A 15,411-nucleotide genomic window follows, 5' to 3' on the forward strand; every position below is an offset into this window, starting at 1 on the left:
AAAGACCTTGAAAGGGGACCTGACACTTGGGTTTTATTGGCTTCACAGTAAATCCACCCATCATTCAAACAAAAATAGCAGCTTCCATCAACCACATGCTAAGAAACATTAACAGGTACAAGCTCAAAAATCTCCCACTCATATCAACTTCAAAACAAAATTATATACAGAGCAGCAGTACTACCACGGCACACAACCCTGAAGGAATTACTCCCCAGGCAGTCTGTGTGAACGTACCCATGGCGCACAGCCCGACAAGAAGAGGCGGACAGCCCGGCCCAGGCACGCCCCCAGAGAGCCCCCACCTCTGCTGAAACTCTGAGGTCTTTCTGAATCTGTCCCCTAAAGAGCCCAGTAACTGTTTCTTTGATAAAACCCCAAACATCAGCACCTCCTTCTTGCTTTTACTGAAAGTCGTAGGTAGTAAAATACTACCATTAATTTAAACGGTATGTGTGCTCTAAAAACACAGCCAAAGCCATGAAACAAGCAGAACTAAACAAGTCTAGGTCAGAACCACGGAAACCTCCTCCAGCGAGAACACCTAGGTCTCAAGGTACAGAGTCTGGTTTTGACACATAAAAAAATAGAGCGGGTACCATTTATCTCTGAGGAAGAGTACTGTGGAAGGAAACTAGTTGATTAGAATCTTTGAATAACATTCTCCCTAAGGCATGTACATACTTAAATAACAGCGCTATATACACATTACGAATGAAAAAACATACTGGGAATAGTCACCAAATTGTTAACAGCGACGTTCATGGGTAAAGAGATTACAGACGACTTTCGCTTTCTAGGCTACACATGTCTGTATTGCCCACAGAAGCACATGCTCCTTTTGTGACCAGGAAAAAACGCAGGCCTCAGCACCTCCACGCTGTGAGTGCAGGCCTACTTGTTATTCACGCAAGAGCTCTTAACCAACACAGTAGCTACTGGCGCAGTTTCAATTCTTAAATGTTAGAAGATGCCTCGCTGGGGAGTGGGAAGACGGGGGGATCCAGCACACAGCTGCTCCATTACACAGCAGATATATTCATTTTAAAAACATATAGTTTCGGGGCGCCTGGGTGGCTCAGTTGGTTAGGCATCTGACTTTTTTTTTTGTTTTATGTTTTATTTTTTGAGATAGAGAGCACAAGTGGGGGAGGGGCAGAGGGGGAGGGGGACACAAGATATGAAGTAGGCTCTGCGCTGACAGCAGCAAGCCCAACGTGCGGCTCGAACTCACGAACTATGAGATCATGACCTGAGTTGAAATCGAGAGTCGGACACTCAACTGGCTGAGCCACCCATGCACCCTAAGCGTCCGACTCTTGATTTCAGCTCAGGTCATGACCTCATGGTTCATGAGTTCGAGCCCTGCATCAGCTCCTTGCTGAACGTGGAGCCTGCCTAAGATTCTCTTTCTCTCCCCTCTATCCCTCTCCCCCGCTCACATGCACACTCTCTGCCTACCACCCCCACCTCTCTCTCAAAAAAAAAAAAAANCTACAGAAATATATTTGGAAATAAAATTTTAACTATGTAAATTATCTGCTACAACCACCTAGATCATTTCAAAACTTTCAAAACTAGTTATCGATGGAGGGAGAGGCAGCTGTGGCTCCCAAGTCGGCACAGAGTGTTTTCTTCAAGAAGAGGGTCATTATGCTGTATGTTCAAATGATTTCGATGACTTCTGCTAAACAGTAAAACTTTCATGACCAAAACTTGGGACACCGAAGGCCAAAACCAGTATTCTTGGCTCAAAGACCATCCCTAGAAAGAGTGAGTCTCACAAAATATGAGAGCGTTCCCTGGGGTCAGCACATCTGACAACACTGCCCCCAAAACGACACACACAGTCACCGGCTCCCTCCTGCTCACTGTATCCTGTGCCAGCCCATGGAGTATCTAATTTACTTTGTTGTAATACAATTTTATTAAAATTCATTACAGAGACAGACACAAAAGATTATCTGTTTCTACTGATACGATGTTCTGGAAAGGCAAAACTATGAGAGACAGATTGGTGGCTGCAGGAAGCAAGGAATGGGGAGAGGGAACGGGTGACCACAAAGGGGCAGGGAGAGACTTTTTAGGCTGGGGGAAAGGACCTGTATGTTGACAGTGGTACTTACAGGACTACGTCTGTCAAAACACATGGACATACACACTAGAGAAGGGTGAATTCCGCTAGCCATAAATTGTATCTCTATAGACTTTATTTTTAGTGAGCGATGGCTAGAAATAAGCGCTTACAAAAGAATATATGCGTGCAGGTGGTCTATGAAAAAAATGAGAAATAAAAGTCGCCATTGCCTTTATGAGGCCAAGAACATACAGGGATGCATAAGTGTGTGTATACGCACATGTGGGCAGGACTACATGAGCAGAGGTGCTTTTTACTGTTATTTTATTTTACTTATTTTTAAATTTTTTATAGGGGTGTTTAAACTATGTTTAAAACCATGGTGGCACATATCTGCTCAGTTGGGCGTGAATGTTTTCAGCTACAAGTACATGTGAATGCTAGGGACACACACTAAAATGGTAACAGTAATCATCTCTGGATAACGTGACCCTGGGCGATTTTTGCTTTTATGGGCTTTTCTGAATTTTCACATTTTTCTATGATTAACAGGTTTCAGCTAATTAAAAAACAAAAACCAAAACCAGAAATGGGGGAGTGGTGGGCAGGAGGACTGACAGAGGTCCTAGGCACAGTCTTCAGGATCTGAGCCGCAAAGTGAAAGGAGCAGTCTGAATGCAAGCAGCAAGAGCACGGGGGGGTGGCCTGGAGACACTTTCCCCCTGACCTGTGACCTTCCATGCTCCAGAATGTCCGGTCCGATGGACTGTTTGGGGGAGATGAGGCTCATTTAGGACACCAAAGGTAAAGAGGAATGGAAACAGTTGAATGGATGGGCACTCACAACAGGGGCTGGGAGGCCATATCGAACGTTTGTCATAAAGTCTTATTTGCTGTAGAAAAACTATTAAAACCGTTACGTATAGCTGAGCAGAGCCCAGAAACAGAGGCTGACGTCCTAGGCCATGAAACAGATTCTGTTGTTCAGAACACTGTGAGCAATGCTTATTATGTGCATTTGGTTTTTGTTTCCCTCCACCTAAAAAACAAAACATACACGTGGAACAGGCATCCTTCAAACCAGAATGTGTATGTGCTAAGTTAGGCCTCCTCGTCAATATTTTTAACAGAGTTATCTACAGTATTTCCACGTTAGGCTCTCCACCCTCAAACTCTCCAGTTAACTGACTGTTGAATTACATACAAGTACCTCTCTCTCTCTCTCTCTCTCACACACACACACACACACTTATATTTATTTAGTTTAGTTTTAATTCAAATTCCAGTTAGTTAACATACAGTGTATTATTAGCTTCAGGTGTACAACTTAGTGATTCAACACTTTGGTACGATACCTGGTGCTGATCACAACATGTGCCCTCCTGCAACCCCATCACCTTGCTCAATAACATCTTAAAGGTCTCTGAATTCTACTTCAGACTCCATTTGTACATGGCCCAGGGCTGAAGTCCAAGCCACCAGCAGCTTCCCACCTTTGGTTAAGCCTGCAGTCCAAGGGACCCTGCTGCACAATCTCAGGACACCCCCAAAGCTAATTTATCAATGAGAGTTTAAGATAAATCCCTCAGTAGGTGACCTACCTGCCACAAAGGGGCATTAAGTTGATGAATCACCACATTCAACTGATGATTTCTTGCAAAGGCTACAATTGCGTCATTGCCAGCAAATGTGCCAGGCTTTGCCAAACTGGCCACTGCATAGAAACAGGAGAAAGAAAAATGAAGTCTTTATGATGGAAAAATCCAAATGCAAACATGCTTCGCTATTTATTTAGTTCCAAACGGTAAGAGACAAAGTATACGGCTGAGAAGTCCATTAGCTTTGTCAGAATCTAGGAATTCAGCTGGCTGGACAGTAGTAGATCAACTGCTACTCAGAAGAGTACTGGACATTCATAAAGAAAGGATTCCTTTCTTCCTCCATAAATACTTACTGAATGCTTCCTATATCCCTAACTCTGAAGGACACTGGAAATGGAACAATAACCAGAGTAATCTTAAGTCTGCATTAATGAGTGCTTATGATGTGGTAAGCACAGCTCCTCCACTCACGTCTGGATTATTACTTGTAATCCTCAAAACTCTCTCAAAGAGATATCCTCCGCACATCACCTTCTAGATGAGGAAACCAAGGCTTAGAGTAGCTTATAACTGTGCGCAAGGTCACGGAGCCAGGCCAGAGCAGAGCCGAGATTTCATCCCAGGCAGTCTGAATCTAAGACCTGGCTCTTGGCCACGCCATTACGCAGCCTGTCACAGTCTGAGCTCCAGGAGTCTACCACCAGTGGGGGGCAGGCAACAAGGAAAGAGGCGCCACTGCAGAAGTGCTGCAGGAAAGGGATGTATAGGACAGAATCTGGCCTTACCAGAGAGGTCTGGCCTTTGTCCCTGGCTCCTGGGTAGTAAGCCTCTAACCCCTTGAAATGTCTCAAGGGCAAGGATGATGGGCCCCTCAGCCACACTTGACAGTTTATGCTCATGAGGTGACGCATGGTGGGCCTCTCTGGCCATGTGATATCAGGAAGACCTGGGGGACTGAGAGCTGGAGACTCAGGCCATCAATCAATAATATCTACATAATGAAGCCCCAATAATCCAATCACAGAAGTGTATGTGAGCTCCCTGGTGGGCAATATTCTGACTGTGTAACCTTCCCAGACTCTACCCCTTGGCTAATCTTGATCTGTATCCCTTCTTTATGATAAACTATAACTGTGAGTATAACAGCCTTCACAGAGTTCTCTGAGTCTTTCTAACAAACTATCGAACCTCAGAGTGGCTTTTGGAAACCCCAGATTTCCAGTTGGTATCTTGTAGAAGACTGTGCCCTCAAACTCTGCCACTGGGCTAACTCCAGATCAGGACCTGAAGCCAGCCTGGTAGTGGGAGGGGGAAGTAAGGGTATCAGGTAAACTTCTCAGCTGACACAACTGCACCGGCTCCCAAGGACCAAGCAGGAGACAGAAGAGGAACAGATGATGTTCCCAGCAGGGGTGGGTGACAGAGAGAGAGAGAAAGAGAGGGAGGTTGAGCTTTCGCGGCAGGAACTTACACTACTGAGTGGCAACGCACAGGGGACTGGGGGGAGCAGAAGACACAGCAGAAACAGCAAGAGACAAGGGTAGAGAAATAAAAGCTAAGGAGCTTAGACTTCATCTGGAGGTCCGTGGGGAGCTGCCACCAGGTTTTAGATGATGGAAGATGTATTAGATGTACGTTTAGATCACCACCCTGGCTGCAACGTGGAAAACAAACTCAAGGGGTCAAGAGGCGATGAAATCAGTCCAAAGAATATCGAAGAAATCTAGGCAAAAGGCCACAGAGGCTTGATTTTATGAGGCAGAAGAAGTGAGAGAGAAAAAGACACTGAGGGGTAGCAGTGAATGACTGGGTATGGAGAGAGAGGGAGAGAGGGTCTCCGTATAGTTGGAGAAGCCAGAGTCTAAAGGAAAGGAATAACCCTAAAAAATACAGCCACACGTCAGGGCAACCAGGCCCTAAAGAGTTAAGGGAACCATTCACTTACTCACTTAACAAGTATCTTGTGAGTGCCTAGCAAGTGGGGGACAGACACGTCCTTGTCCCTCCACAATCTTAAGTATAAAAAGGTAGACAGGCATTAAAAACACGTAACTGTAAGTATAGTCTTCAACCGACGTGCAACTGGCAAGCACAGGCTTCTAGCGTCCTCTCCTCTGCTGCGCCAGTCAGAGCCACCTCCCAACTCGTGCGATGTCAGATCCTTCCACAACACCGACCAACCATCAGGCAAACACAGTGGCATTTCAGAAAAAAACACCTTCCCGTTGTACATCCACAGCGACTGTCACACTGGCGACCGAAGGTCTGAGTTCCTTGTCCTGCCACCCCCCACCCAAATCTACCGTGTGACCTTCGCTGAAGGTATTCAGAGTGGAATTTTGAGTTTACACACTAAAGCCGCTCTTCAGAAAAAATTCTCTTTAAATTGGACCAACGACACAAGGCATTTTATACAGCACTCAACTACAAAAGTTGCTCCATGAACCCACACTTGTAAACAGGTAACCGTCTGGTAAACTGGCATCTGATAGACAGAGGTGAGCCAGGGAGAGGAACTGTCAGAACGTAGTCACTCGTACAGACCAGCCATGCGGGGCTGGGGGCGGGGGGTTCTGCTACTGTGTCTCTTTTGCTGTTGGTGCCTAGTGAAGGAGCCCTTCCCTCGTGAGAAATGAGAAAGGCTTTGGGGTCATGGATAGCTTCCCTCTCAAAGGTCTTCCCCCTGCCATCCTCTAAGGATCCAGCTACCTAGCCATTCCCAGGGCAGAAACTCCAGAATCACCTCGGTCTCCTCCTCTCCCCTCCTCCCCACCTCCAATGAGATCTGTCGGGCACACTGCCAAGCTGTGTCTTGGTCTGGACCCTACTCATTGTCCCCAGTAGTGGCCTTGGGGGAGATCCTCTCATGCTTTCGTTGGGCCAATGCGGAGAGCCTTCCAACTCACCCTCCTCCCCAGTCTCTCTCCCATCCTCTCTGGACATGGTTTCCAGAGTTAGTCCCTAAAACACAGAACGATTCTATCTCCTCGTAAGGGACAGATAAGACTCTTGACTGTGTGATGAAAATGTTAGTTGTAAAATACAAATGTTATCAACCCCTGCTTTAATAGATCGTTAAAGTTTAAAAGCTCATATGTATTTCCTACTAGATTTGAGCATATTAAGAACTAATTTAAATAACTAACTTGTAGGGGCACCTGGGTGGCTTGGGCAGTTAAGCGTCCATCTGTGGCTCAGCTCATGATTTCACGGTTCGTGAGTTTGAGCCCCGTGTCGGGCTCTGTGCTGACAGCTCAGGGCCTGTGTCTTCCTCTCTCTCTGCCCTACCGCTGCTCGTGTGCCCTCTCTCTCTCAAAAATAAATATTTAAAAATTTTTTAAATAAGTAAATAAATCACTAACTTGCCTCAAAGAAATGTTTGGGTTTTTGATGAGAAACTAAAGTGACTATTACTTTTTCTGATTATAAAAGCAATACATGGTCATTAAAAAATCAGAAAAATATGCAGAAGATCATTTAAAACAGTCATAGTCCCACCATCCCCAGATGGCTGACATTTATTAAAACTTATTTTAACTGTATGATTTAATTTAATCTGCACAAAAACCCTATAAATTAGGCGTTATTGTTATCTTTCCTTTATAGAAGCTGTTGAAAGTGAGTGGGTTCTAAAAAATAACTGGAGCCAAGCATCAACAGCCATAAATATTAGTCTCTGTGTGTGTGTGTATACACCTTTTAAAAATAAGATCAGTCTACATACATTTTAGAGTCTGCTTTCACCTCCCCCTGACTAAGAAGTCATAAACAACTTTTCGGGTTAAAAACATCATTATTTTTATTAAAGGTACACATACCTAAACCTACTAATTCCCAACTGCCTAGCCTGTGCCTATTACAGAGCGAACAAATAAGTACTTGTTGAATACATGACTGCCATAATTTATGTCAGCAGACCCCTGGCTGGGAGGGCGGGGGATGCTGATGGATGTAATTACTCAACGCCTTATTCCAGAGGACCCAGTGTCCCACAGTGAACCTACCGTGTTTCTCAAAAGGAATGTCATCTTCTACGAAGGGTTCAAAATCTTCCCGCTGTTTTATCATGTAGTCCACTGTCTCCTGTCGGTGCTTGAGATGATTTCGGGAGTGTCCCTCCAACTGGTCACCAAGCGCTCTGAACAGGCAATTGCTATCAAAACAAAAATACCAGTCAAGACCTCTGAAAAAAGAACTTAGTTCATCTGCCACGAAGACGGCGAGGCCATCCATGGAAACCCTTCACGCAGAGAGAAAGCCTCAAGTCTGACAGTCCAGGATTCTCGCCAAACACCGTGCCGAGAGCACTATGCAGGCCTTCAACCACCTGGCTCCTCTCCTCCCCGCCAGGGAGCCACAAAGCCATTGCTATTCCCAATGGAAACCTGAAACACATCTTCTAAAATTAAGATGTTGGTAATAAACTTTAAGAGCTATCTTTACTTGGAAGCCCCTCAAAGGCTTCTAAAATTCCAAACTCATCACACACACAGAGCCCAGACGCACACTGAAATAAGACCACCACATCCAGTATCCTTAAAACTAAGGAAGTAAGACAGACTCGTACCCAACTGTTCACTCCTCCAAATGAAAATTTCGGAGAGTCTAATAACAAAATATAAACTCTTCACTTTAGAACTTCAGACCTAAATGTGTAGGAGAAAGAGGTTTTTTTGTTTTCAATTCAGAAAAGTGAGTTTTCAACGGAAAGCTACAGAGAAGGCAGAAATCCCTTCAAATGTATAAGGATGTATATACACATACGTATACATACATACATATATAAATATATAGATCTTTTTTTTTTTCCCCGCAAAGTGAGAGGAGGAGATTTAAAGCATGCAGATTCTATAAACTAGAAACCAAGAAACTATGCATCCATCTGGGGCAAGATTCTAGAACAGACTGGAATACAGCCATTTCTATACACTACCCTGAGGTGTCTGTTGCTTAAAATATTTTCACCCACAGGAAGAAAAAAAAAAGTAAGCTAATGGATGGAATGTTTTCAATTTTAAGTGCTTCTCTCAAACTTCTTTACACATTTAGTACCTGCCACCACTAGTCAGTCTATTCTTGAATCTAGTTTAAGAGGTGTGATTTAGTACCAAATTACATATTTAGTTATTTTACATTAAGTTCACAGTATTCTACAGAAAGTAATATGCTAAGAACTTTCAGTGACATGGGCAAGTTGTTCTCCATATACGCCAAAAACCAGGGATAAAGCTATGTACACGGCATGAGCTTGACCATGTTCATCTACACACTGCATATACACAAGCACAGAAACACACACATATGTACACAAAGAAAACCAGTGAAACCGTCACTTAAAGGGCTCTTACAATGTGCCAGGGACTATTCTATCTGCATTAGATGTGGATCGTCCTCACAGCTCTGTGGGATGGGTACTACCACTATCCCTCTAAGGTAACTTATCCATGGTCACAAAACCAGTAGATGTAGACCCAGGATTCAAACCCAGGCACCAAAGTGTTAGCTGCAGTTATCCCTAGATAGTGAAATTAGCAGTACCTGTTAAACGTCTTTCAATATATTTTTCTATATTTACTTGAGTTTACTATAAATAGTCAAAACGAAAAATCAAGGTAGACAAATCACTTTCTTTTCTGACAGAGTTACAAGGTAGTGACATGGGAAAAGTGAGCAAACGCTACATCCTTAGTATAGTGGGTACCCTTAGGGGGCCCAGCAAGGGCACTCAGGCTACCCTTAAAAACAATGTGACCAGAACCCAAAGGCCCTCTAAAAGATCCCAGCTGCTTCCCGAGCCCACACCCTCGCCCATAACCCTCCGGCAGGGCTTCTCCACCCCCACACTACTGACATTGGGATCATTCCGTGGTGTGGGGTTGTCCTGTACACCGTAGGGTGTTTCGGAGCATCTTTTGCCTCTACCCACTAGATGCCAGTAGCACCACCACCGCCTCCCTCCCTGCCAGTTGTGACAACTGGAACTGTCTCCAGACATTGCCAAAAGTGCCCCAAGGGCATCAAAATCATCTCCACTTGAGAACCACCGCACTATCAGGATATATGGAAGGTCTTGCGTTTGAGTTCACAAAAATAAGCAATTACATTAAGTAGCATGTAAGAGTGCTGGGTGCTCAGTAGTTTGAGAGAATGTTGTTTCTGCGTCTACCATCCAAAGAACCACAATGGCCTTGTAGGCTACTGTAACAGTAGTAAGTGTCCAGAAAGGGTAGGCTGGGGTGGAGGAGGGGCAGGGTTTGTAGTCATCTTTGTGGTCAGACTAGAGCACTACATATGATTCCAGTCACATTTTAAGAGAGACATGTGCAGAGGAGAAGCAGCAGCTTTAAACTTCATTCACAATATGAAGGGCATCAATAACTAGTGATATTGAGCCCAAAAAAGGCTCAGGGGGACGTGAGAGCTACCTCCGACTACGTGTCATGATCAAAGGGATGCTGCATCTGTATAATAAACTAAAACATGGGAGCTCCAGAGACACAGATTTGGGCAAAAGAGAGGAAATCTTGTTTTCGCTCTACGGAAATAGACTGTAAACTAAGGATCCTGTAAATGTCTATCTGTCAGCAATCCTCAGGAATTGTCTACATTTATGTGCTGTACAAAACACAGCCAATAGCTATGTATAACTACTGAGTACTTGAAATGTGGTTAGTCGAAAGTGAGGCATGTTCTAAGTTTAAGACACTGGATTTTTAATAGTATTTTAAAGATATAAAATATCTCTTTTAAAATGTTTATACTGATTACATGTTGATTGATTATATTTTAACAAATAGTGGAATAAATATATATATTAAAATTAGTCACCTATTTCCTTTTTACTTTTTTAACATGGCCAATGGAAAACATTTTAATTACACATTGGGTCCTGTATTATTTCTATTAGACTGGCACCAGTCTAGATCACTGATTCTCAAAGTGTAATCTCTGACTACTTGAAAACTTATTTGCAATGAAAATTCTCAGGCCTCACCTCAGGCCTACTGAGTCAGACAACCTGGGGCAATCGAGCAATTGGGCTCCTCCAAATGATTCTATCACATTCTGAAGTTTGAGAAACCCTAGCCTAGACTCTAGACTCTAAATCAGTGGGTCTGCAATGATGGCTGCCCACCAGAATCACCTGCAGACATGTTAAAATTCTCAAAAACCAGGCCCCGGTGCCCGAGATTCTGGCAAAGCTGATCTAGGAGAGCTCAGACCCTGTATTTTTTCCAAAGTTCCCAAAGCAATTCTATTGTGTCCACACAGTTGAAAAGCACTGAGCTAGACCCAGATCTGCTATACAGGGGATGCAGGTACCAGTGGATAATTATACAAGATGATGTGTGAATACCCTTCCATCATTAAAATCCTAGGATTATAAAAACAAAATAAAAATTAGAAGAATAAAATAACCTGTGGGGGTGCCTGCGTGGCTCAGCCGGTTAAGGGTCCAACTTCAGCTCAGGTCATGATCTCGCAGTTTGTGAATTCGAGCCCCGCATTGGGCTCTGTGCTGACAGCTTGGGAGCCTGGACTCTGCTTCGGATTCTGTGTCTCCCTCTCTCTCTACCCCTTCACCCCACCCTTCTTTCTCAAAAATAAACATTAAAAAAATTTTTTTAAATAAAAAAATAAAATAACTTGTTTAGGACAGAGATTAAATGGTTAAAATTAGTGATTCTTTAATGTTTTAATTTTAGAACACTACTAATTAGTAATGTAACTTAGGGCAATATTTAGTAAGATGCAAATGGATAAAGTTCAGAGAGATGCTACTATTGTACTGCCTAATCCAATTAGAGATTCTTTTCACACTGTAGCCGATCATGTTTTTAAGGACAATACCAAGGTTAACATTTCTTTCTTGTTCTGAAACAATCCAACTTATGTGGATCCATACAACATGACAAATATGAAGGTGGCCCGTGATGCATTACAAAACCCTATAAATAGCTCCGTGATTACTCTATGCTAAATTGACTCAACTCACATAAAGGCTACATTAGAGGACACCAGCTAATTTATCCTCAAGTACCCAGAGGTTCGAGGATGCTAGAAGTACCATACTGCCTATAATGAATATGCCTCCACGGCAAGATGCTACTTCAGGATACTCGATGTTGTTATCAGACTAGAATGGAAGAAGAGTGGAGGCTGTCAACTTTTTAATATCACCATAACTTTATTATGTTTCACCAAGAGTACTCAATGAATATGAATACAGACTCTGTTGGTACCTACGAACCCATCCCATACACAGGAAACACCGTCCACCACACAGCAATAAAGGCTGTCATCAGCATCTCCAAAAACGCCACAAAACCAGAGGGCTGAACCACAGTCTGTCTTATGGTACCCAAGGGGAGAATTTGTGAACACAGAGGGGGGAGGGGAAGCTTCATGGAACCCACAGAAGGAATTATCATCATCCTGTTATCTAACACTGTCTTAAGAACAAGGACCTCGGAAGGGAGAGACATGAACATTCCGGGCAAGCTGGCCTCTGTGGTCTCGCTGCCACTGTTCTACCTTGTAACCTGATACTCTGTCGTCCTAAACAACTTTATACCTCTCAAAAATAACGGGCTCCTGTACCTCTACATATATTAGTCTTCAGCCTGAAATGTTCTCCTGGCATATTCCTACTGGGCCTTCATGACCCAGTCTGAGTAGGGCCTCCTCTGAGAGGCATCTAGCACCGTGTAAGTTTCATAAACATTTGCTGAATGAAAGAGACGGCCTTCCCTTCGGGGAGTGCTGGCCACTTCCTGCTCAATAGTACTATAATCAGTCATTGTTAAAAATATACCAAACTTGGGGCGCCTGGGTGGCTCAGTCGGTTAAGCATCTGACTTCAGGTCAAATCATGATCTCACAGTTTGTGGGTTCGAGCCCCATGTCAAGCTCTGTGCTGACAGCTCAGAGGCTGGAGCCTGCTTTGGATTCTGTGTCTCCTTCTCTGACCCTCCCCTGCTCGTGCTGTCTCTCTCTCTCTCTCTCAGAAATAAATAAAAACATTTAAACATTTTTTAAATAAAAAAAATAAAAATATACCAAACTGGACTTGATTCATATCATCCATTCTCAAAGGGTGGCCCAGTTTTGGGGGCTGGGGGGGGTGCATGTCTCTGAGACCCTTTCAAGGCATTCTTGAGCTCAAAACGAAGATGTGCCTTATCTTTTTTGCTCTCATTCTCTTACAAGTGTGCAGTGAAGACACCAGAGGCTACCTGAGCATGAGGTCATCACTCTGACAGTCAGGGAATGTGCCTTTGTGTATTCTTGGGTTTCTAATTTTCCTGTTTTACTTTCAAATACAGTAAATACTGACAGCTATAACCCATAAACTAAAGCTCTTTGGAGTTCTCAGTAATCTTGAAGAGCGTAAAGGGGTCCCTAGACCAAAATGTTTGAGCCCATTAACATATTTATCTTTCACGAGGCTGCGAACTCCTTCAGTATTTTAGTCATCAATAGATTCCCAGCACTTTGTTCAACCAACATCTGCCGAATTAACTAAAGAAGGGTGTTCTCTTGGGGGCGCGCCAGAGCAGAGGTAATGCCTCCCAAAGTTTCCCACAGCGTTGTGGAAGCTCCCTCGAGATCTTATAATTCCCTGCGCTGGGATTCCTACTCATAAGCAACCTTGAGTACTTCAGGGTCCTGGATGCCCTGACTCTGACAGTATGTCCAGTATGACAGACACAAGCAATCCACCTACATGGCACATACAGTGCCACCCCAACCCCAGTGTAGCGTATTCCACTGGTATTCTGGTTTACACAGCAGAGTCTTGTGCTTGTGAGTTTGACTAGGATGAGTAAGGCCCAGAATAGCTAATAAACTGTTTTTGGTGAAATCCCGGTACTAGGCTAAAAGCAAGACACAGCAATACACGACCTGAATTGTAGTGACTCCATTGAGAAAACGTTCCTTTGAGGGGTGCCTGGGTGGCTCGGTTGAGCCTTCAACTCTTGATTTTGGCTTAGGTCATGATCCCAGAGTCATGGCATTGAGCCTTTCGTCGGGCTCCATGCTCAACGTGGACCTTGCTTAAGATTCTCCCTCTCTCACTCTCTCCCCCCCTCCCCTGCTCTGGAGGGAAGGAAGGGATGGACAGACGGAGGGTTGAAGGAAGGAAGGAAAAGAAGGAACAAACGAACAAACAAACAGAGAGAGGGTGGAAGGAAGGAAGGAGGAAAATGTCCTTGTGAGAGGCCCTGCTGAGGGTCTACTGGGCCTCCGTGATATTTTTATCATTCACTCAGACAAAACTGCACTGAGTGCCGCCTATGTACCAGGCACCATGCTAGGTGGTGGTGAGTAAAACGCAACCAAGCTCTACACCAAGTGCCTAAGCACTAAGCGAAGGTAGGAAAGGTGTGCTATGTAAATTAGGGCCAGTTCATAAACAGTCTTGATTAGTAAGTTACAATGTAAATGTGAAATCCAAAAAACACCATCTTCCCTATGCATAACAAGTGAGGCAATTCTACACGGTCTTTAATTCCACTTTATTCCCCCCCTCTGCCCTGAGCCCTCAAATAAAGGACCGACAAGAATGGCCAGGCTGTTATTTATACTGTTAGAGTGACACACCCCGGTAACTAGACTCCCTTTCACCCACCCCTGCAGTGAGGATGCTAGCTGTTCTCCTTCCCCTCCCCCTTCCTTTTCCCTTCTGCCATCCATGCTCCAGGGTCCAAAGCCCCTTCCCTTCCCCATTTTCTCCCTCCCCCCACACTTATTTAGCCTGTGTTCCCTAAAAAAGCTGGCCCTAGATTCCAGTCTAGGCCCCCAAGCAAGCTCGGGAAAGCATCAGAGGAGAGATTGAGGCCCATGAAAGTAAGAACTAGACAAGTTCCCTCCGCTCAGTAAAAAAACAAGAGGCCTTCACAGACCTAATTTCCCGAGTGCAAGAGGGCAACACCGAACAGTAAGAACTCAAAGGGGGCAAAGTGTAAGAACTCAAAGAGGGGCTTGGCCTCTTTCTCTGTGTCTCAGCATCTTCCCGACAGCCCTACCTGCTGTCCTGCTCTGCCAGGGACCGGCTCCATCTCATTCCTATTCCTCGGGGTCTCAGCTTAAATGTCACCTCTCAGAGGCCTTCCTGGGCACCGGTCTAAAGGAGACCAGCTCCAGTGCCGTCTCCTAGGACCACTTCACAGGTTCCTCGCCGCCTCTGCCACCGTTAGGGCAATTTGGGATTACTCGAGCTTCCCGAGGGGAGGGGCCTCGCCGCCTCGCCCGCCACCGGACCCCCCGCACTGGGAAGCGATGGCTCCCGGAGCCGCCGGAATGAATGGACGAGAGCGGACGACGGTCGCCTTGNAAGCCGCAGGACCGCCGGGCGGCCGGCTCAGGTGTCAAGAAAGCGAAGCGACGCGGGCGACGGAGCCCGGCGACGGCGACGCGGCCACCGCGCCTGCGCGGGCGCCAGGGACCCGGGTCACGTGACGGAACCCCGCCCCCTCCGCGCGGCTCGTTGGGCAGGCACCATAGAGAGCTCGTCTGGGAGAGCTAGAGGGGCACCCGTCTTTGTTGGCTCGGCTCTTCCCCCCGGTGGTGGGTGGTGCTGACTGAGGAGCCACTGGCCCTAGAGAACGAAGCAAGGAAAGGTTAAGAAGAGAAAAGGGAGAATTGAAACATGAGAGACGAGAGTAGCAGCAAAAGTGAAGAGAGAAAGGAAATTAAAAACTTTAACTCTACTGGGGCGCCTGAGCGGCT

General features: G+C 45.1%; 1 protein-coding gene across 2 annotated transcripts in view; it reads right to left on the bottom strand.

Annotated features, from left to right (window-relative positions):
• Window positions 1-14,874, bottom strand: part of OTUD3 (OTU deubiquitinase 3) — a 29,072-nt gene extending 14,198 nt beyond the window's left edge. The window contains exons 1-3 of one of the 2 annotated variants that reach the window (XM_077775629.1): window positions 14,709-14,874; window positions 7,683-7,831; window positions 3,679-3,791 (exon numbers count right to left, since the gene is read on the bottom strand). In XM_077775629.1, coding sequence (XP_077631755.1) covers window positions 3,679-3,791; window positions 7,683-7,831; window positions 14,709-14,746 — 300 coding nt within the window. In that variant the 5' untranslated portion in view covers window positions 14,747-14,874. The remainder of the gene's footprint in view (window positions 1-3,678; window positions 3,792-7,682; window positions 7,832-14,708) is intronic. The other variant, XM_077775630.1, reaches the window with a different exon arrangement.
• Window positions 14,875-15,411: the final 537 nt, after the last annotated feature.

Source organism: Crocuta crocuta, unplaced genomic scaffold (genome assembly GCF_008692635.1).
Source record: "Crocuta crocuta isolate KB4526 unplaced genomic scaffold, BGI_CrCroc_1.0 scaffold127, whole genome shotgun sequence".
In the NCBI taxonomy this organism is placed as follows: Eukaryota; Metazoa; Chordata; class Mammalia; order Carnivora; family Hyaenidae; genus Crocuta; species Crocuta crocuta.